Source organism: Pleurodeles waltl, chromosome 5 (assembly GCF_031143425.1).
Source record: "Pleurodeles waltl isolate 20211129_DDA chromosome 5, aPleWal1.hap1.20221129, whole genome shotgun sequence".
NCBI lineage: Eukaryota > Metazoa > Chordata > Amphibia > Caudata > Salamandridae > Pleurodeles > Pleurodeles waltl.
This window is the reverse complement of record NC_090444.1, coordinates 625866739-625889486: the sequence shown is the minus strand read 5'-3', so window position 1 is coordinate 625889486 and position 22748 is coordinate 625866739. Positions and strand designations below refer to the sequence as shown.

Genomic DNA, 22748 nt, shown 5'->3' with positions numbered 1-22748 from the left:
GAGATGTAAAGATGTACCAACATATTGGCTAACTTTGTTGACGCAATAGCTAGACTGACTTTAGACTCACTACATGATGCAGAAAATGAGTGCTGTCTTCACGTCAATTGATTATAGCAAAGTGGCTCAAACATATGAGTCTGGTGAGTGTGGAAGGAAAGCGTTCACGGAAGTACTATGAATGTTAGGGATTATTGTGGTCCTTTATCTTTTTGGATACATGTCAGATCTGGATTTGGAAACATTGTGAAAAGGTGTAAGGTGCCCTCAGCTAACATCTTAGAATGTTTGTTGGAGTTAGTTGTGCCACATTCCAATTAGGGATGGCAGTCCAAAGGTATGCACATGGGTTCACATCTCCATGGATGGTGCAAATCACCATAGCTGGGCCACATCAAATGAATAAACTGTAACAACATGAGGGCTTGCAAAAGTCCCTGTCCCTCTGTACATTGTACCTATGTGTCATGGCCACATAGCATGTTTGACTGGTAATGCAGTCCTCAAGTAACCAGGCTTTGGATGTCCCTCTTGGATGCACATGATGAGACAATTACACTCCATATTTTTTTCAGGTCACCAATGACAGGGCATGTTTGCCACCACATGATAGTTAGGGCCAATGCACGTGTGCAGATATGTGTGTAACTGTCACAGGAGACCCATGCTATGTACAAGTTGGCCGTGATATATCAGATGCAGTATCATCACGTCTGAATGGCTGCCATTTCCTCATTCAGCCTACACCTTGTATATGTTAATGAAATTGCTGGTCTGTGCACAGATTTTGAGCACATTTCTTCCTTCCATGCTTTACAGGTGGACCGGCACCCTACACTGTGGGAGAGGTGACTACATTTGAGGACCCTGACCACTGCAGTAAGTGTTGATTTGTCTGTTGTGTTGTGTTGTGTGTGCTGGTTATGGACTCCTGTGTGTTGAACGCATAGCAAGGTGTGATGCGTTGGGCAATCATTTGTCTTGTTCCGTGAGTGGGATTTCAGTTTCTCAAATATTTTTAGTTGGCCAATGCGTATCCTATGGTATTACCTAGGGATTGTAGGCCATTCCTGTAGGCACCACAGTGAGTACCTAGGTGAGTCATGTGGATGACACTTGTATCAACAAGAGTCGCACAGGAAGTCAGCTCAGATTTAGTCAGCCTGTCAGACCCACATTCTCCAAGACTGGTATAGCAAATTGCTTTCCAATAGACTTCTGATTCCCTATTTACCAAGGTACTTATTAAACTGTAGGTAGAACCTCCTAGCAGCATGTACATCCACATGTAGTGCTACAAGTATGTTGAACTTGAGTGCAATGGCTTAGGTGTGCATGCTAATCATGATCATGAGTGTTCTTGAAACTCTGTGTCTGATGTAATTCAGGCCTTACTGGAAGTATATGTTGTGTACCAAGTTCTGCATTTCCTGACATGTTTGGCCCTATGATTGGTCTAGGGTTTGCTGACTCCTAATTGTTGATAGACCTTACCTGTGGTGTGTGTGTAGAGCCAAACATGTGTGGAGTTTTCTATACACTCCTCGGTGTACATGTTGTTGGAAATTGATAGTTGTTTATCCACCCCCCCACCCTGAAACACAGGCATGGGTTTGTGAATGGGGTACCTAGTACTGATGCTACCAGTATGTTACACATACAAATGAATAAGTGACTGGTTGGTTGGAACCTAGTATACACACTCAGGTTTGGCACTTGGTACTATACAGGCAAGTCCTGTTACAACTTGCAGACCATGTGGCTTTAGTTTTGCATTCCGTACACTGACATTTGTAGGCCAGGTCTTGGCGGAGGATATGCAGCATGATTGTTAGCTGATAACTGGCAGAACTCAGATGGCAAGTCAAAGCCAGTTGTTACCCATCTTGTAGGTTATGGATGTGCTATGTGTGATGTGACCTTTGTAGGCTGGCCTGCCATGTACTTCCTCAGGGACATTCAATGATCTGTATTGTGATATTAGTTGTTACAAGTACAGTAGATGTATTGTCTGATTAACTTCTTGTGCCATTTCACACAATGCAGTTACTAATGTAGAATATTTGCATTCACAGCTGCAAACATGACTCCAGACCAGGTCCGTGAGTTCCAGCAGCGGGCCATGAGATACCAGCACATCCTGCTGGTGGAGTCGGGGTTCAGGAGGATGGCCCGTCAATAGCGCCATGAACTGGCCTCCTGGGCATGGAGGGCCTTCCCACAGGGTTGCCCTACTTTGCCCACCACAGCCACCACTTCAAGCCAAGTGGCCCCACCCACAGCTGGGACTGTTGTGCCTACATCTGCCGGACTTCCAGGCCCCAGCATTGCTACAGGTGCAGGACGGCCCACTGGCCTTGGCTCCACACACACACAGACCTCCTCCACCGGTACCCAGACTGCCCCAGCTTCATCTGTTGACCCTGCAGCCTTCCACAACATGGAACGGAAGATGGACCGTGTGCTGCGCAAGTTAAGCCACCTGAGCTGGGATGTGCGCCACATTAACCGGCGTGTGAAGTCGATCAAGAGGACCCTCCGCAGGGCCAACCTCTAGACTGTTTTTGATATGAACATGATTCCCACCCCTCCCTCCTCTTTCCTTGTTCTTATACTTAGTGGGCTTAGCGGGCTTAGTGGGCTTAGTGTTAGGTTAGTATAGGCTGTTAGTTTAGTTAGTGTTAGTGGGTGGGGGGTCCTGATTGTTTCTATTTTTTTCTTATTACATGTGTGGGTGGGTGGGTGGCGGGCTATTATGTTGGGGTTCTTGTGTGTTTAATAAAAAAAAAATACAAAAAAATTTATATTTGTTTAGGATAGTATAGTATGTGTTTAGGTTAGTATGTGTTGTCCTCCATGTTTCCCGTCTCATAAGGGGGGGTGGGGTGAATGTTTAGAACTTTTCGTTACATGTGATAAGTAAGTGTAGCTTAGGTTAGTTAGGGACAGTTGTGGGTAATGAGTAGTCAGGGTAGATTAGGGTAGGTAAGATTTTTCCCTCAGTTTCCTCATCTGTGATTAGCATTTAATAAATATTTGGTTAACCCTTAATAGTATGTGTTGAATGGTACTTGATCGTGGGTTTGGATTCAGTGTACAGCAATTTTGTACTATAACATCTGTGCCCTATGTTACAAACAAATCCCAACTGAGCTGTACGATTGGCAGCTAGCCCAGAGCTACCTTGCAAAGTGTTGACCCTTCGTTGCAACCACCAATCACAGTTAATATGGATGACAATGTGTTTCTGTTGATAAGTGTGTTTTCAAAGTCACTAACAGTGCTTCCAGACTTGGTATTGGGGAAACAGTTTCAGGTCTGCCTGCAGTGTGATAATCATGCACACCCTTATAAGATGAGTTCTCATTGGCAATCTTGTATTCTTGTCTTAGTGACCCTCATACATTATTTGTGACACAGTTCGGCATGATTACCTATTTGTATGTTAACTCAGGCACCTTCATTTCTGCAGTTTTTGTAGTGTTTACTTAGATTAGTGTGGCATGTTATTTGTGTTATTTTTGCATGTTGACAACATTTTCCGGCCACTATTTGATGCCTTAGATATCCCTTGAGGAAGCATTATTCTGTACAACACAGCATGATGGTGTATGGTTTCCCACTTCATCAGATGTGTCCCTCAGGATGGGCAGAGTATGATGCAATCATGGCCACTGTGCAGATTTATCTGACTACATAATATCAGGACAGTTGTATTGACAAGCTACGTAATTTGACAGTAGGCACATTTCAGTTATCTACTGCACAGTTGATATGTCACATTACACAGAGACAGATGTGTTGTGTAAGTGCTATTTATTGAAAAGTGCTGTAGAGCTATCTGTACATTGTCCATGATTGTGAGTCCATTAGAGTGACATCTTACATTGTGATCCTACACAAGGGGTTACGGAAATGCTTTTGACATGCTGGGTGATGTTTCAGACAGTGTAGAGGGACAGGATTTGCCAATGAGTAGGAGAGAGACAATCACTGGGCAGGCTGACAAGATATACAGTGGTAAGCAGAACAGTCATTAAGTAGAGTTGTTGCAAGACTGGCATGTTACAAAGCGCAGGACCTTGGTAATAGTTGGCCATGTGGCAGGGACTAGTGCTTCCGGGTACTTTTCTGTGTGAAGGTGATCTGTTCCATGTCTTCTACTTCTGATGTGTATGTTGCCTCCTCTGTTCTTGGTGGTGGTGGTTGTGAAGGGGCAACACACACCTCAGTGTTAGAAGACGTGGAGTCAGACATCCCGGTAGCTGTCCCTGTGAAGGTCTTAAGGGCAGTACTGCAGCAAGGAGGATCTGCTGGTTCTTGAGAATAGCAGCCACATCACGATGGTAGGCAGCCAGGTCGGCCCTGAGGGGTTAAATGTTGCATTCGTGCACGCGTTGACAGGATTTCTGTTGTAGGTGTTGGGTCAACTGTATTACAGCTGTGCTGATTTCCTTCTTGTTTTTTTGCTGTTCCTGCAAGATAGATGTTAGGGCTTGCATAGCTGCTGCCTGATCTGCAGATGACATCATGGACGAAGACACCCCCTCTAGGCTGGCTGCCATAGTTTGCATCCCCACCCGCACCTCCTTGGCCAGCTCCCACTGTACCCCAACTACAGTTCTCTCAAAGCTGGTGCCTGTGAGTCCTCAGCTGTATTGGAGCTGGCAGGTCTTACAATTGGGGTGGTGGATCCTTTGCAATGGCTGCTTGTTCTGTGCTCCTCCTTGTGACTGAAGGTGGGGTCTGGAGGGTTTCAAGGACCTTTTGGATAGTCTCCTGGGGAATGTTTAGCAGCTCGTCATCCATGCCATCAGGGTATTCCTGGACAGGCATATCCGCAGGAGATCCATCTTCCTCTGCAATGAAACAGGCTACAATTAGTGTGTCTGTGGTGTGGCATGAGTGATGTGACATGCCTGCCTTGTGATGAATTCACATTGTGGTCTTGTTTCGTGTTCATTGCTCCAGTCCTTCAGATGGGCATTCTCCCAGGCCTATGGCCCACCTGCATGTCACGTGTATGTTATTAAGTTATTAGACTTGTCGGCATTATCTCTTCTAGGTGTTGGTTTTGGTTAAATAGTGAAATGCCACCTTCTTGTCCTACTCAAGCCTCCGTCTACTTACATTCTCATGGTGAGACCTTTCACTTGCTGTGGGTGTTCTGATGGCACTGGCTGCACATTTAACAATCTGGACCTGCCCCCAATCTCTGATCTTTCACATCCACTTAAATGTATTTGACATGTAGCATATCCTATGCATAGCAATGTTATGAGACGATATGGATGTTGGCATTGGTAATGTGTACTGCTGATGTTGGGGAATGTGTGGTACATTGGATTGCCCCGATTGTCGTAGCAGTGTCCTATTTCCTTCTCTGACTGTGCAGGTGTATGTCAGTGACCAGTTACATGTGCCCCCCCTCAATGCTGTTGTCTGAGCAGTATGACATTTGGGATGTTACATTGTGACCCAGGCACAGGATGGACCCTGACATATGCAGCATGGTTATGTCCTTAGTGCTGTGTAGCTCCTATTGTTGCTTACATTGGCTGATGTTTGCAACAACTATGGGCATTGACATTTGACAGTTCTGGGGCCTTTGTCTTTTTTTAGGGGATTGTTGAAGTTGTCATCCTCAACCCCCTAATTTAGGTGTGTAGGATCCATGGGGAGGTTACTGCCATTGGCTACTTGAGCTGCACACAGAGCGGAAGTGGTAGTGGCAACTGTTGTTGCAGTTACATTCCAGTTGTCGGTATGGCTAGAGGTTGTTAAGAGGGCCCTAGTTAATGTGGGGGGTATGGTGGCTGACGTGTGCCGGGATGTCAGTTTGCCGTTGTGGCCTTCCCTCCTGGCGTGGATTTCCCTTTGCTCCATCGTTGGCATGACAGCATGCCCCCATGGGACTGTTGTTGGTGTAGTGTAATGGTGTGCCCCAGCTTCTGTCTGTGCAGGACCTGCCCCCATGCTGTGCCCCTTTACCCATGCCACTCCATGTATATGATGACTTACATGCAACGTGTAGTAGATATTCCCCCCCGGTTGCAGTTGACATTAGTGCAGTTCAATTCCCCATGCGACTTACCCTGCATGTGCGTTGCTCCTGGTAGTCTGCGCTGTCCTGTCCTTGAATCCCTGTGACGATCTCCTCAGGGATGACAGCTGCTACCATCTCCTCTATGTGGTCCAGGGCCTCCTGGTGTGCTGGACTCCCACCTCCAGTCTGCAGTGCTGCCTTCCTGTTCCTGCCCATCTTTTCCTTGGTCCTGCGCTTACAGTCATGCCAGCGTTTCTTGCACTCAATGACTGTTCTGCGTACTTCTGCCACACTGTTAATCTTGTCAACAATTTGTTGCCATATAGCCTCTCTCCTACTGATTGGCAACTTTGAGGTGACAAACAGTTGGTGCTGGTGTTCCGTCACCTCTTTAACCAGAATTTCCTGCTCCTCTGCACTGAAGCAACACTTTCTTTTCTTTTTAAAAGTGTCCTGGTTCTTTTGTGGGTCGTCCTGGCTGGTTCCTGGTCTGTTGTCATCTTCCTGGGGTCTGTAGTGGCATCTGGGAACCATTTTGGCTCTCCTCTGGTGAAATGGCAGTGTTCGCGGGATTTTTTGACGCTATTGCGTCAAAAAACGGCGCATATCCAGTTTGCGGGGTCGTAAATCGACCCACAGTCATTTCCGCCACATTAGCGTCGTTTTGCTTTACGACTTGACGCTGCAGTGTGTGTAAAAAAAAAATGGCTCCCACCTGTGGTTTGTGCCGCCGTGCGTCAAAGTATAAATTTGACGCCCGCACGGCGCACCAAAATGGCGTTAGCCGGCGGTAATATTTTTGACGCAAAACAGCGCCGGCACAGTTTTGCGTCAAAAAGTATAAATATGCTTCCTTGCAAAGATAGCTGATGTAACACTTACTGCTGTCAAGGGTTTGGTCATACCTTCTTCTCACCAATGCAATAGCACATCCACTGCCTCATGTGTGAGGCATTTTTTTCATTTCTTGACTGATGGTGTTTTAGTTGTGTGCCATGTGAACCATGTTGCCAACATGTATGTGTGAAATAGCTGTGGTCCTCTGCTATTGCCCTTCAAATGTGAAATGTACAGGATATATGTCCTTTACAGTGTGTGTGAATTTGGCTGTACATTCATACGCATCAAATTTGATGTGAATTTTTCTGTATCCTAATCTGTATTTCTGCAATGCTCCATGAGGCTACCCTCTGATTCTGATAGTAAGGGTTAATGTTATGCAACAATGATTATCCAGACCATGATGTAGTGATTAGAATAGGTGCTTATTGACATATGGTAAGACAGTGGTGATGGATGAGTAGAGTTCAAAGAAATTTTGGACAATGTGTTGTCTCCGATGCAATCCTGCAGCTGTGTTTGGACAGTCCCCCTCATGTTGATGGACAGCATCCCCCTCTTCCTCCTCTCCAGGCATTTGTGGGCCGGGTTCATATAGCGGAATGTTCCTTCTTACACATATGTTGTGGAGGATGCACAGGTCAAAATTATTTTGCACACCATTTCAGTTGAGTATAGGAGGCTGCCTCCGGTGTTGTTGAGGCACCTGAATCTTGACTTTAGGATGCCAAAGGTCCTCTCGACTATGATGCATGTCCTCTGATGTGCCTCATTATAGGCACGGTCTGCTGCAGTGCTTGGGTTTGCAAATGGGGTCATGATCCATGGCTGGATCCCATACCCCTGATCAGATGAAAGATAAAATGAGTTAGAACATGTTGATGTAGCTTGCACCATGATTATAACTTTGCATGGCAGTTGTTCTCTTGTGTTGTCTGTGACTCATCGGTGTTTGTGTTATTGTGTGGAATCCTAGGCTTCTAGGATGTACCATCAGCATTGGGTTTTTTCCTTATCTGAACGGTGTTTGGCTGTTGACTGGATGTCAGCAGTTTATTTTTTTGTAGAGATGCAGTACATTGTGTACTCCCTTGCATTATGTCATGTGAAAGAGGTGTCCATGTGTCTTAACTGGGGGTGACATGATACTTCCATACACAGAATCAATTCCACAGTGGTGATAACACGGTGCATCTATATATCCTGGACATCCCATCCAATTTCACATATGCAATAGAATTATTTAAACATCAGTGAGACCCTTAGATTTTGCAAGGTGACAATGTACAACACATCTCCGTACGTTGTGAGCACTGACGTGTTAACATTTGACTATGCACAAATATCCCATGTGTGACAAGTTCTCTGCAGACCTATTTCTCTGCCCTTGCCAAGTCAACTCAGGTTGTAACGTGTACCTATACATCTGAACATGTTCTAGGTCAGCTGACTAACTTGGTTGTGAGGTTGTCATTTTGAGTGTCGGAAGGTCCGTATGCCTGTACTTCTGATGTGTCTGTGTGAAATTGTCTCAATCTGTATGTGTAAGAATGTGCACTTTCAATATTTTCACATCAATATGTGTTCTTAGCACAGTCCATTTGCTTATTGGTAGTGGGTAATGTGAGAGCAGGAATGATGTGAGATATTGGTACAGCCTCAATGATTCCATGTCACCTTCATTGCACTCATCATCATGCTATGTGTGTCATGGTGTTTGACCTGCAGCAAAACACATTACACACCCCTTACACAGTGTGTATTAGTTGGAAGGGTGTTTGATTGAGTGTAATTGATGTGATAGTGAAAGATTAATCTTCCAAGTTGTACTGCCAGTTAAGGCCATGTCATTGTTATTGTGTTGTTTTAAATTGTTCCCTTGTGTCTGTGGAGTGGCATCTGTTGTTATTTGGTACTGTCATTTGTCCATAAGTGTATATCCAAATGGGTCAGGATATCACACATGCCTAGCAGTGTCACAACCTCATTCTCTTCCTGGCCACGTGTCGATGTTGTGGTGTGTGTTGTGTGTCCTTCAGGGTTGCTGTGCTGAGTGTATATAAGTAGGTTTCTGTACTTACCAACAAGTAGTCCATTTCCATATCGTCCATCCTGGAAGTGTTGATTGATGGTGCAGTAACGGAAGATGAATGAATCATGTACACTCCCAGGATACTTTGCCACGATGTTGGTGATCAAACCCCGGTGATCGACAATGGCCTGCACATTGATGGAGTGTGTGTGCTTCCTGTTGCAGTGTAGATGCTCAGTTGCAGCAGGTGGCACAGGGCGTACATGGGTGCAGTCAATGGCACCAAGTATGTGTGGGAAGCCGCTGATTTGGTAGAAGCCCTGTTTGGTCTCCTGCTGCTTCTGCTGTGTGTTGGGGAAGCTGATGTGGCGGAGTGTGAGGGAGATGATGGCATCCAATACCTTGGGTAGGAAAGCAGAGAATGAGGGCTGTGAGATCCCGGCAACCAGGGCACCAGTGGTTTGGAAGGAGCCACTTGCCAACATGTGGAGTACAGCTAGCAGCTTGGTTTCTGATGGAATGGTGCGGGGTGTCTGCAAGCTGGGTGCCAACTGTGGCTCAATGTTGCGCAGCAGCTGCTGAATGGCTTGCCAGTTGAGCCTTTACGTCTGGATGATGTCTTTTTGGCGGAGTCCCAGAAGGGTTGTCCTGGTGCAGATTATCATCTCCTGCTTTCTGTGTTGCCTTTGGGGTCACTGCTGGTGTTGTAGAAGCTGCTGTTGTTGGTCCTGTGCTCCGCGTCTGTTTTGTGTGCTGGATGAAAAGCACCTCCATGTCTTCCTTTTGGAGCTCTGCTGTTGCTTCTGTGTGTTTTCATTAAGCACTGGTGTGTCTGCCCAATTTAACGCCTGCCCTGACCCAGCTGTTATTTTCTGATGCAAATCGGGCTGTGCGTCATTTTCTGACTCTGCCTCCCGGCCGTGCGGGATTTTTGCGCGATTGGATAAATAAGGCACACGGGTGTTTAAGTCATTTTTTGGACGGGAACGTCTACCTTGCAGGTCATTAACGCAAGGCGGTTTTCCGCATCCAGAAAATGATACGGCGAAATGTTGGCGTTCGCAGGCTCAGGCGTCAAAGTTTAAATATGGTGCACGGTTTACGTTGAATGTGCGTCAAAATGTTTGACGCACAGTCGGCGCAAACAGAGTATAAATATGGCCCTAGATGTGGAGTCTGGGTTCCGCAATATGGCATGGCGTTATCGCCATGAGAGAGCCACAGGGGTTTGGAGAGCCTTTGCCCAAGGGGGGGGCATTGTTGCCCACAACAGCCACCACCACCAGCACAACCTCTCAGACCACAGTCGCCCAAAGGATGACAGCCACTTTTGCAGGTCCGTCAACCTCATTAGCTCCAGGCCCACAGACAGCAGCTCCTGTACCTCCCCCTCGAAGCATGGCACCTGCACCAGCAGTGCCATCCACTAGTGGCACACAGACAACCCCAACTGCAGTGATAGACAATGCCGACTTTCAGTCTATGAGACATGACATGCAACGGATGTTGCGCAGGATGGACAGGCTGCAGCAGGCGGTGTCCCGCAATAGCAGGAGACTGCGGGGTATAAAGAAGATACTGCGGAGGGCAAATTTGTGACCCTCAGCCATGATTCTATCCCCTCCCTCCTTTTTTCTGGTTCTGATCTTTAGTGGGTTTATGGGGCTTAGTGTTAGGTTAGAGTAAGCTGTTAGTTTAGTTAGTATATGTGGATTGGGGTGTGGAGGGGGTTATATTATTACATGTGGTTTTTTGTGGGTGGGTGGTTGATGGCTGATGTTGGGGTTTATGTGTATAAAAAAAAAATGTATATATGTAAAAAAAAAAAATAGATACCAAAAAATATATATTTGTTTAGGATAAGATAGTATGGGGCATATTTATACTCTGTTTGCACCAAATTAGTGTCTTTTTTTTTTTTTACTCTAATTCTGTGCAAAACAAACTCCATTTTTATACTTTGGTTCTAGAACCGTCTAGTGCCAAATTTATGGAGTTAAAGTCATTTTTTGGAAGTGGAGACCTACAATGCCTTAATGAGATGCAAGGTAGGCGTTCCTGTGCACAAAAATGACTCTGGCCTTAACGCCATATTTAGGGGCATATTTATACTCTGGGGCACACTTATACTCTGTTTGCACCAAATTACAATTTATACTTTTTTGCGCCGCATTAACGTAATTTTTTACGCAAAAGTGGCACAAACTTTCAAAATATTGGCCCTTATTTCTACTTTTTGCTGCAAAACTGCACTAACTCAGTTTTGCACCAAAAAGTTCAGCACTGGCTTGCACCATTTCTGTGCACCTACCGGGCACCATATTTATGGAATAGTGCAAGCCGGTGCAAAGGGTAGGCGAGGGTTAAAAAAAAACAAAAAAAAAAGAACATTACTTTAGTCGGGTGGGGCTGGCGGTATGGAAGAGGGTTTAGAACCAAAAAATGACTTTAGGCAGGTTAGAGTAAAAAAGAAAATGACTCTAACCAGTTTAGCGTCATTTTATGGTGCTAAACCTACCATGCCACATGACTCCTGCCTTAGGAAAGGCAGGAGTCATGCCCACCACCCCAATGGCCAGCTCAGAGGACAGGGGTCCCCTGGGCATGGTCACTGCACCCTGTGCCATGTATGGGGGCCCATTTCAGCCCCCCCATGGCACTTTCAAAAGTATAATGCAATCTTACCTGTACTTACCTGGGATGGGGTCCCACATCCTCCGCAGTCCCTCTGGTGTGGGTGGGGGTGCCCCTGGGGAGGACAGCTGTGGGCTTATTCCATGGTGTTCCACCATGGAAATAGGGGACCAGTGAGCCTAACACCTGCCCTGACCCAGGCTTTAGAAAATGGGGCAAAGCAAGCTTTGCACCATTTTTTTAACCCCCTCCCTTGTATCATTTTTGCATGGGAGTATAAATGTGGCGTTAAGGCCATAGCCTTTTTTTGCACTGGAATGCCTATCTTGCATCTCATTAAGGCAAGGTAGGTTTCCACTTCCAAAAAATAACTAACTCCATAAATTTGGTGCTAGACAGGTCTAGCACCAAAGTATAACTATGGAGTTAGTTTTGCACCAAATTAGAGTTAAAAACAATGACGCTAATTCAGTGCAAACAGAGTATAAATATGCCCCTTAGCTAATCTGGTTATAGTCATTTATCTTTACTCTAAGCTGCCTAACGTCATTTTTTTTAATGCTAGCCTACCCTTTGCAGCGGCTTGCACCATTCCATAAATATGGTGCTCAGCTGGTGCTAAAAAATGGTGCAAGCCGGTGCAAAACTGCATTAGTGCAGTTTTGCACCAAAAAATATAAATAAGGCCCCATGTGTTTAGGTTAGTGTATGTTGTCCTACATTTGTCCCGTCATATGAGGTGGGGTTGATGTTTAGAGTGTTTAGTTAAATGTGATAGGTAAGTTTAGATTAGGGTAGTTAGGGCCAGTTGTGAGTATTGTGTAGTTAGGATAGGTTAGGTTAGTTAAGGTGTTTCCCCTTGTTTTATTATCCTTTTTTACTGTTAAATAAATATTTAGATACTCCTTTGCGGTGTGTGTCATATGCTTGGGGATCAGGGCCCTGGCATGGGTGAACAGTGTCAATTTAGAATTTGCATTTGTGTTCCATCCTGCATCCGAATCCCATTATTGACATGGTAATTCACAATTCCTAATGTGCAGTCACATTGGCAGCTACACCAAAGCTACATCTCAATGCATCTACCCTCCATTGCACCCACCACTCAAGGTTACTATGGTTCCCAATGTGTTGTGAAGTTTGGATCGGTTTTTAAATCTGTCATCGTTTGAGACCGGATTTGGAATCTTAGGCACTGTGGTACATCTGCCTGCAGCCTGATGTTCATGTGAACGCTGACAAGCTGAATGATGTTATAATCTTACGTAGTATTGTATACATAACTCGAACCGATCATTTCTTATGTTGTATGCCCAGGTTACATAATTGTCCATACACTCGTACACATCCATTCCTGCTGTATGGTGTGTGATGAAAGTTTATAGTCAGATGTCACATACATAAAAATTGTCTTGAAGGGAATGTTGGCCACATTGCGTTTCAGCATATAAATACCTTGAAGCAGACTTTTTCAGTCCAACACAGCATTATACTGTTAGTTTTCAATTTACTTCAGAAATAAGCCTCAGGAAGCGCAGATGATGATACTATCCAGACCTCAGTGCATAGTTATCAGCCCACAATCTTTCAATGAGGTTGTATTGACATTCTATAGTCATTGACATGTGACATACATCACTAACCTCCTACACAGTTGATGTGTCACATTACACAGAGACAAAGGCCCATATTTATACTTTTTGACGCAAACCAGAGCCGGTTTGCGTCAAAACATTTACCGCCAGCTAACACCATTCCAACGCGCCAGGCGGGCGCCTTATTTATGGATTGACGTTAGCCGGCGCTGTGGCCTGGTTACAGTAAAAAAAAAAAAAAAGACTCTAACCAGGCAACGCAGGTGTAGGGAACAATGGGGGTTGTGCTTCAAAAAATGGGGCGTCAGGTTAGAGTAAAAAATCATGGCTCTAACCGGACTTGCGCCACTTTTTTTTTGCACAACCCCCATTCAAATGACTCCTGTCTTAGGAAAGACAGGAGTCATGCCCCATGGGCATGGTCATTGGACACAGTGGCATGTGGGGGGACCCAAATTAGGCCCCCCTATGCCACTTTAAAAAATTAAAAAAATTCTACTTACCTCAACATACCTGTACTTTCTTGGGATGGGTCCCCCCCTCCATCCATGGGAGTCCTACTGGTGTGGGAAAGGGTGGCAGGGGGTGTCCCTGGGGACAGGGAAGGGCACCTCTAGACTGCTTCCATGGTCAGAGACAATGGAAGTGAGCCCACAGGTCCCTTAACACCTGCCCTCACCCAGGTGTTAAAAAACGACGCACATCAGGCTGTGCGCTGTTTAAGGCCCGCCCCTTCCTGTGTGCCAAAATTACGCGGGAGTATAAATAAGGCGCACAGGCCTTAAAGTAATTTTTTGGGACGGGAACGCCTACCTTGCATGTCCTTAACGCAAGGCAGTTTACCGCATCCAAAAAAAGACGCACACAGGTTTTTTTTTACATCCTCGGGGTCGGGCGTCATAGTTTAAATATGGGGCGAGGTTTACGCCGAATTTGTGTCAAAATTATTGACGCACATTCGGCGCAAACAGAGTATAAATACCGCCTTGCGTTAATGACATGCAAGGTAGGCGTTCCGGTCCCAAAAATGACTAAGGCCTGTGCGCCTTATTTACACTCCTGCGTCATTTTGACGGACAGGAGGGGGAGGGCCTTAAAAAACAGCACACAGCCTGATGTGCACAGTTGTTTAACACCTGGGAGAAGGCAGGCGTTAAGGGATCTGTGGGCTCATTTCCATGGTCTCAGACCATGGAAGCAGTCCAGAGGTGCCCTTCCCTGTCCCCAGGGACACCCCCTGCCGCCCCCACCCACCCCAGGAGGACACCCATGGATGGGGGGTCCCATCCCAGGTAAGTACAGGTAAGTTGAGGTAAGTATTATTTTTTTATTTTTTTAAATGGCATGGTGGGCCCTAATTTGGGCCCCCCTACATGCCACTGTGCCCAATGGCCATGTCCAGGGGACATAAGTCCCCTGGGCATGGCCATTGGGCAAGGGGGCAAGACTCCTGTCTTTGCTAAGACAAGAGTCATTTCAATGGGGGTTGTGCATCAAAAAATGGCGCAAGTCCGGTTTGAGCCATGATTTTTTACTCAAACCTGACTTGCACCATTTTTTGACGCACAACCCCCATTTTCCCCTACACCGGCGCTGCCTGGTTTGAGTCATTTTTTTTTTTTTTTACTCCGACCAGCCCGCAGCGCCAGCTAAGTCAATCCTTAAATAAGGTGCCCGCACGGCCCATAGGAATGGCGTAAGCCGGCAGTTCATTTTTTTACGCAAAACGGTCAAAAAGTATAAATATTGGCCTAAATTACGTACCCACAGCTCTGGCTGCACATTCACGTTTATTTCAGCTGTGATAATTGTGTTACAGTGTACTTACAGTGGGGCAAGTACATCTTCCTTGAAACACCTTGGCCTGTTGCCCATATCTAATCAAGCAAGCTATGTGAGACCAACTTTCTGTGTCTCGACTGAGTGCCTTGGAGTCCTCGTTGGTAGGGAGCAGAGGCGAAAGCGGAAATTATTCCATTTCCAAGAAAAAACGAAATTGGCAGGGATCACAAAAACATTAATGAAAAACAGATTAACTTGGACCTGCACTTGACGTGCTAGAAAATTAAATTAGAGTTCATGGGTGCATATTCTAGGGCTGTTCGAGAAGGCACTGAACGAAGATGAAGGCGGCAGCGTTTTGTTAAATCTGTGTTTTTTTTTATGTCACCTATATTGCTAATAAATTATAGATCAATCTTATTTTGTGATTTAGGTATGACAGCCACTCTACTGGCCTAGGAATACTACTTCATAAATCCTTCTGGTCTTTAATAAGGCGTGGGTAGCTCGGTGGCTAACTTGGGACCCCCTTCGTTCTTGCTTCTGCACTGATTCATTCACATCTCCACGCCTGTAACACCACTGCTGATCTAGAAATAAGCAGTTGTGCATTACAGGCTGCACTGCCCTTCACCACACGCAAAAGATAGACATTAGTAGTGCATTTAGGCCCATATTTATACTTTTTGATGCTAAACTGCGCTAACGCAGTTTAGCGTAAAAAAATTTAACGCCATTCTGAAGCGCCATGCGGGCGCCGTATTTATGGAATGGCGTTAGCCGGCGCAAGCAGACCGGCGCTGCCTGGTGTGCGTGGAAAAAAACCACGTAGACCAGGCAGCGCCGGCGTTGGGCAAAAATGACGTTAGGGCGTCTTAAAATGGGGCAAGTCAGGTTGAGGCAAAAAAATCGCCTCAACCCGATTTGCGCCATTTTTTTACGACACCCAGACGCCATTTCATGACTCCTGTCTTAGTAAAGACAGGAGTCATGCCCCCTTGCCCAATGGCCATGCCCAGGGGACTTGTGTCCCCTGGGCATGGTCATTGGGCATAGTGGCATGTAGGGGGGCACAAATAAGGCCCCCCTATGCCACCCAAAATAAATTAAAAAATATAAAAAATTATACTTACCTGAACTTACCTGAATGTCCCTGGGGTGGGTCCCTCCATCCTTGGGTGTCTTCCTGGGGTGGGCAGGGGTGGCAGGGGGGGTCCCTGGGGGCAGGGGAGGGCACCTGTGGGCTCATTTTGAGCCCACAGGCCCCTTAACGCCTACCCTGACCCAGGCGTTAAATAGTGGCGCAAATGCGGGGTTTTTTGACCCGCCAACTCCCGGGCGTGATTTTTGCCCGGGAGTATAAATACGACGCATTTGCGTCGCCGTCATTTTTTTAGACGGGAACGCCTTCCTTGCATCTCATTAACGCAAGGAAGGCGTTCACGCAAAAAAATGACACTATTTGCCAATACTTTGGCGCTAGACGCGTCTAACGCCAAAGTATAAATATGGCGTTAGTTTTGCGCCGAATTTGCGTCGAAAAAAACGACGCAAATTCGGCGCAAACGGAGTATAAATACGGGCCTTACTGTGCAAGGTGTGTAGTGCCAAAGGAAAAGTAGAATAATCTATGTTATCCTTTATTTAAAAAAAAAAGTCATCCATTAAGTAAGGCAAATTGACAGACAATTCATAAAAAAATTATGCATTATAGCAGATACTTGGTAGAAAGTCTAAAAACATCAATTTGGGATTAAATATTTGGTCTATTGTAACTAGCCAGTTTCCCTTCATTTAATCCCTTACTCAAGGCCGTTGCCTTACATGATCTTTATTTTCTCACACAACTTCGACATTCAACAATCAATTGCAATACATCATGAACAATTAGATAGGTTTTTCTAATAGAGCTAGTCAGGATTTCAAGAGCTTTTCAATCTTTATAAGTGCAGCTTGCGGAAGAAGACACAGCAGAACAGACTCAAAAGCAGCAAAGTCTGGGTTGCCATTCTTCAGGACTAATGAAATTCCTTCGTGTTCACAATGTGAGTTCTTATCTTTGGATCTTCTGCCCAGTGTACTTTTGAACTGAGGATGATCCGCTAGAAGTAAGGAACACAATCATAAAGAAAGCCTCCAGTCAAAGTACAATATAATTTTATGTATACGTGCAAAGGATTCACCTGCGTAAATCCACTATCGATCAAAATTAAACTTTTATTACCAGTACTTAATTCCCTATACAACCCTGGGTCAGATTCCCTAACTGCAACACACAATTTTTGATGACCAGTGTTAATTGCAAAAGTGTTTGTGTGGTTCCCTGGCACACAGTCTTTGCATGTCTGCTTAGTGTTGGACAGGGTGTACTAAACACATTAATATAGGTAAGCTATAACTCGGACCAAACTCCAGCTGAACTTTGCCTACGCTCTCTCGAATTTTAGTCAGCAAATATTGAAACTCCAAATACATAAATATTCTGAATTTTTTGTCAGGGAAAAATCCACCTCTTGGTCCACTGTTAACATGTTTTCCATTCAAGGCATTTATGGTATTTCACGGTCACCGCCCGATGGATTATCATTACATTAGTGAACGGAAAGGAAAAAGCCATGCCTGCCATAAGCACCCTAAGGAAATCATTGAACAACTGATCAGATGAGTTTTTGATGACAAGGGACTTAACACTTTAAGGATACTTATGATTATCAGATAAGATTATACCAAGGCCAAAGTGTATGCAAACAAATTCAGACCTTGGTTCATATCTCATTTGAAAATACTGAAGCAGAAGGCATGACAGAGAAAGGCAAAATGGAGATACCCATAACATTGCAGATAAATTAAACTATAAAACCTGCTGTAATGGTGTAGGAAGGGCCACATTAGCATTCCCTGAAGAAACAATACAAAAACTTTTCCTCCTATCTGAGAACTTTGTAAGACATTTGGAAACTTGATGCCATGGAACAGTACAACTACATGCCTGAATTCTATAGCGATCGACAACATTATCACCAAGTTTCTTCAAGAAAAAGTTTCTACTTTCTGGTGGATACATCTACCTACAGATTCCTCACCTTTTGAATATCCCAGGTGCCAGTCTAGATCTGGAATTGTTTTCCAAAGCTCTCCCATTCCAGTTGGGTGCATCGGCCCATACGCAGCACCACATGACTTCTCCAGAGCTATACAATACCCTCGTCAGTATGCTGATATCAGTTCCTTTTTTCCATGCCATTGACTTGTTCAAGAGTTAACTCTCTTCAGAAAAAGGGGATCATTATTCAACAATTCCTTTTCCTTTTGTTCCTGTAAAGGTGCGGTTCTGATCATGAGGTCTCTATCAAAGCATCCGGTCTCTGTTGCCTAGGTTCGAACCACTATGGCAAGGCATGCAGTTCCTGCGAAAAGGTGCTTCCCAAGGCAGTCAAGGAAAAGAAGGCCAAGGACCTGATTTATACTTTTTGGTGTAAAACAGCACTAACACAGTTTTGCCCAAAAAGTTTAGCACCAGCTTGCACCATTTCTGTGCACCAGCTGGGCCCCATGTTTATGGAATGGTGCAAGCCGGTGCAAAGGATAGGCTAGTGTAGGCTGAGCATTAGTCAGGTGGGGTAGCAGTATGGAAGAAGAGGATTTTGCACAAAAAAATTACGTTAGACAGGTTAGAGTACCATAAAGGGGCATATTTATACTCTGTTTGCTTCAAATTTGCATAAAAAACTTTTGACGCAAATTCAGCGCAAACCTTACACCATATTTATACTATGATGCCCGATCCCGGCAAACGTAAAAATTCCTCTGTGCGCATCATTTTCTGGCTGCAGGAAACCACCTTGCGTTAATGACATGCAAGGTAGGCGTTCCCGTCCAAAAAATGACTAAGGCCTGTGGGCCTTATTTATACTCCCAAGTCATTTTGACGCACAGGAAGGGGCGGGCCTTAAAAAACCGGCGCCCAGCCTGATGTGCGCTATTTTTTAACGCCTGGGTGAGGGCAGGCATTAAGCGACTTGTGGGCGCATTTCCATGGATGGGGGGGGGGGACCCATCCCAGGTAAGTTGAGGTAAGTATTTTATTAATTTTTTTAATGGCATAGAGGGGGCCTAATTTGGGCCCCCCTACATGCCACAGAAGTCCCCTGGGCATTACCATTGGGCAAGGGGGCAAGTCCGGTTACAGCCACGATTTTTTATCTGACTTGCACCATTTTTTGACGCACAGCCCCCATTTTTCCCTACGCGGGTGCTGCCTGGTTACAGTCATTTTTTTAACTCTGACCAGCCTGCAGCGCCGGCTAACGTCAATTCATAAATAAGGCGCCCGCCTTGTGCGTTGGAATGGCGTTAGCTGGCGGTACATTTTTCAACGCAGACCAGCGCTGGTTTGCGTCAAAAGGTAGAAATAGGGGCCAAAATGACTAACCTGCCTAGAGTCATTTTCTGACGCAAAACCATCCATACCACATGAACCCTGTCTGTCTTAGAAAAGACAGGAGTCATGCCCACTACCCCAGTGGCCAGCACAGGGGACCAGGGCCCCTTGGGCATGGCCATTGCACCCAGTGCCATGTAGGGGGACCCATTTCAGTGTCCCCAGTGGCACTTAAAAAAATAATAATAATAATAATAATACTACTTACCTATACTTACCTGGGATGGGGTCCCCCATCCTCCGCTGTCCCTCTGGTGTGGGTGGGGTGTCCCTGGGGCATGGGAGGGCACCTGTGGGCTTATTCCATGTTGTTCTACCATAGATATAAGCCCACAGGTCCCCTAACGCCTGCCCTGACCCAGGCGTTAAAAAAATGGTGCAAAGCATACTTTGTGCCATTTTTTTGACCCCTCCTCCCTCCCGTGTGTGATTTTTGCATAGGAGGATAAACAAGGCGCCTGGGCCTTTGAGTCATTTTTTGCCCGGGAATGCCTACCTTGCATTTCATTGACGTAAGGTAGTTTTCCGCTGGCAGAAAATGACTAACTCCAATATTTTGGCGCTAAACATGTCTAGCGCAAAATATAAATATGGAGTTAAGTTTGTGCTGGATTTGCGGCAAAAAAAATTATGCACATCCAGCACAAACAGAGTATAAATATGCCCTTCAGTGGTTTATTTCCAAAACACAAAATGTATGGCAGGAACGACAGACATCACGCTTAATATTAAGGTTGCTGTCTCCTTTACCTTCCAAATCATCTCTGCAGTAGCACAAGAAAAAGAGGGGGCATGGATCACCGCAATAGGCTCCAAGAAGTAAATAGCCACTTCCAAGACATACCACTTCACCTCATCCACAATTAAATGTTGAGTGACTATGGCAAGAAGATTGCGCGCCACTGACGACAAACCTGGTGCTTGCGGTTCCACTGGGGCGAACACCTGCCTCAGATCTAGCTCCTCCTGCAGCACTGTTTCCAAGGTCCCCCTCAGGTACTCAATACCCCCAACTTCCAGCTCCAGCAACAGATCCGTCAGTATTTCTCAACACTGTGTTAAGTATGTTTAATCAAGTCAAGATCCCCAATGGTGTGCCTTTCGGCTCCATAGATCCTCTGAACAACACTCTTGGAGGAACGCCAATACCATTCATTCCCTTCTGCCCAATGCCACCAGTCTCTTTGGTGAACTCCTGACACCTGTATCTGTGGGATTGGCCCAGTGGATGATATTTCTTCACACTGCTCCCAGCTCCACTCCTTCACCGTTGGAATCTATTACTTCTCCTGAGCCAAAATCAACACTGTCAGCACTGCAAGGCACTCCACCTTCTCTGCAACAGAAGACACCAGCAGACACACAGCCTTTGTCCCCTCCACCCCAGCCTTTCTCCATGCCTCCAAGGTCTCAGTCAGAGGGCTTTCCTTTCACGTCAAGAAGAGAGGCACAGAGGCTTCTGGAAGAAGGAAGATTTTTCTTTCGTGAGACTGATCCTAAGTATGATCACTATGATGAGGATACTAATGGTGATAATAGACAGTCGAGTCTAGAGCCACAATTTTAAGGTCTGAAAGACGCAAGTGCCTGGATACTTCTCCAGAGTGGGTGCTTCTATAGGCATCCCTCCTCTGGAATAACTTTCTACAATGCAGCTCAGAAAAACTGCAGCTCTGTTGGACTTACAGCCAACATCTACAGAAGTGAAGTCTAACATTCTGACGGAGATCCTGCATTCCTCTACCAATGTATTTTTCTCCCATTCAATGAGACCCTTGGAATGTTTTGAAGGTAGTAGAATTATAGCATGTTGCTTGGGGCATCAGGAGCCGCTGTCAAGAACAAGCAGTGTTAACAATTTTGCGTGTTGCTGTTTCTGCAAGTACACTTGTCACAAGACTCCAGTATGCCTTCTGCCTCTATCGCTTTTGCCCTGAGTTCTAAAGATCAAAAACCAGGCCCAGCCATCCTACTGGCCTTTGACTGATTCAGGTAAGTCAGGCACCTGGAATTCATAGGCCTGAGCATCTGTCCTCCAATCAGACTGCCACATCACAAAGATCTCCTGTCTCAGCAGCATGGCAAGATTCTCCATTTAATTTCTCCAATCTACACCAACAAGCATAGAGATGAAGCAGCTGCAATGTATTGCTTTTGATTTGCCACCTGAAGTGGTAGATGTATTTCTTCACACCAGACACCGTTTCACAAAATCCATTTTTGCCAGACGCTGGGACAAATTTGTAACCTGCTGTGGCACTCGCAACATGGAACTCTTACACGTGAAGATGTTCGATGTACTTTTTGTTTTGTCTTTTGCCCAGCAAAGCCTTGCAGTGGACACTATAGAAGGCTCTTGGTTGGGTGTTTCTACTTTTGCTGGACCAATCATCCTTGTTCAGATTACCTGTTATGATGAGCTCCGTTACAGGTTTGGTACTTTCTTCCCCTGTAATTTGTGATGCCACAGTGGGACCTTTACATCTTCATGGCATTTCTCACATGTACACCCTTTGAGCTGATGCATAACTGTTATGGCATTGTTTGCCTGTTAACAGAGTCTTCCTCATTTTGATTACATTAGCTTTTTGAACAAGTGAACTGCAGGCACTATCAGTGCAACTGCTGTATACCACTTTTCCCCAGAAAAATTGGTGCTGAGAACTCAGGCAGACTTCTTACGAAAAGTTGCTACTTACTTCCATGTTGGCAAATCTAGGGTGCATGGCTTAATGCCAATGGAGTAGGACATGAGCTGCGGCGCACCTGGCCAAACTCAACCATCCAGGGGCATCCTGGACTTATGCTGCCTTGTTTGACCCATCCGGCCTGCCGCACACCATAGAGGTTGCCGGTCCCATCCCAGGTGCAAAGCATTGCAGGGGTCATTCTGCAGCACATGACCCTGGGACTTGGCAGCTCGAGAAACCTCGTATCCAACTCCCCAGACAGAGTCACTGTCACGGCTTGACAACACAAGCTGCCATTGGCCTGCGCCATGGCCTGAGGTGAACCTTCATGCTCATTGCCCACGTCAGAGGTACTATTGTTGCTCTGCGCCACTAGCTGCATTCAGACTGAGCAGCTGCCAGTAGTGAGAAATGTGGGAGGTGCCTGCTTTCCTATTTGGGAGAAACAATGACATTGTAGTCTCACCGCCTTCCCTCCTTCCCCCGCCCGCCCCGCCACCAGAATCCAGAAGGCTTGAGGCTGTGAACCCTTGATAATTATAGGCGCAACCTGGCCCCCTGCATGAGCAGTGCTGTCACTGTAGTTTCTGGTGAAGCAAGGCCCCAGGACTCAGGAACTGGTGGAGCAGTGCACCTGTTTCACAAAATGACTAGGCTAGACTCTAACTGCCTGACAGTCCTGGGAGGA

The 22748-nt window shown here is 45.7% G+C and overlaps 1 protein-coding gene across 3 annotated transcripts in view; it reads right to left on the bottom strand.

Moving 5' to 3' along the window:
• Window positions 1–16562: 16562 nt before the first annotated feature.
• Window positions 16563–22748, bottom strand: part of LOC138297291 (centromere protein H-like) — a 162747-nt gene continuing 156561 nt past the window's right edge. For 2 of the 3 annotated variants that reach the window (XM_069236729.1, XM_069236730.1), the window contains one exon: window positions 16563–17031. In XM_069236729.1, the coding sequence (XP_069092830.1) occupies window positions 16948–17031 (84 nt within the window). In that variant the 3' untranslated portion in view covers window positions 16563–16947. The remainder of the gene's footprint in view (window positions 17032–22748) is intronic. The other variant, XM_069236731.1, reaches the window with a different exon arrangement.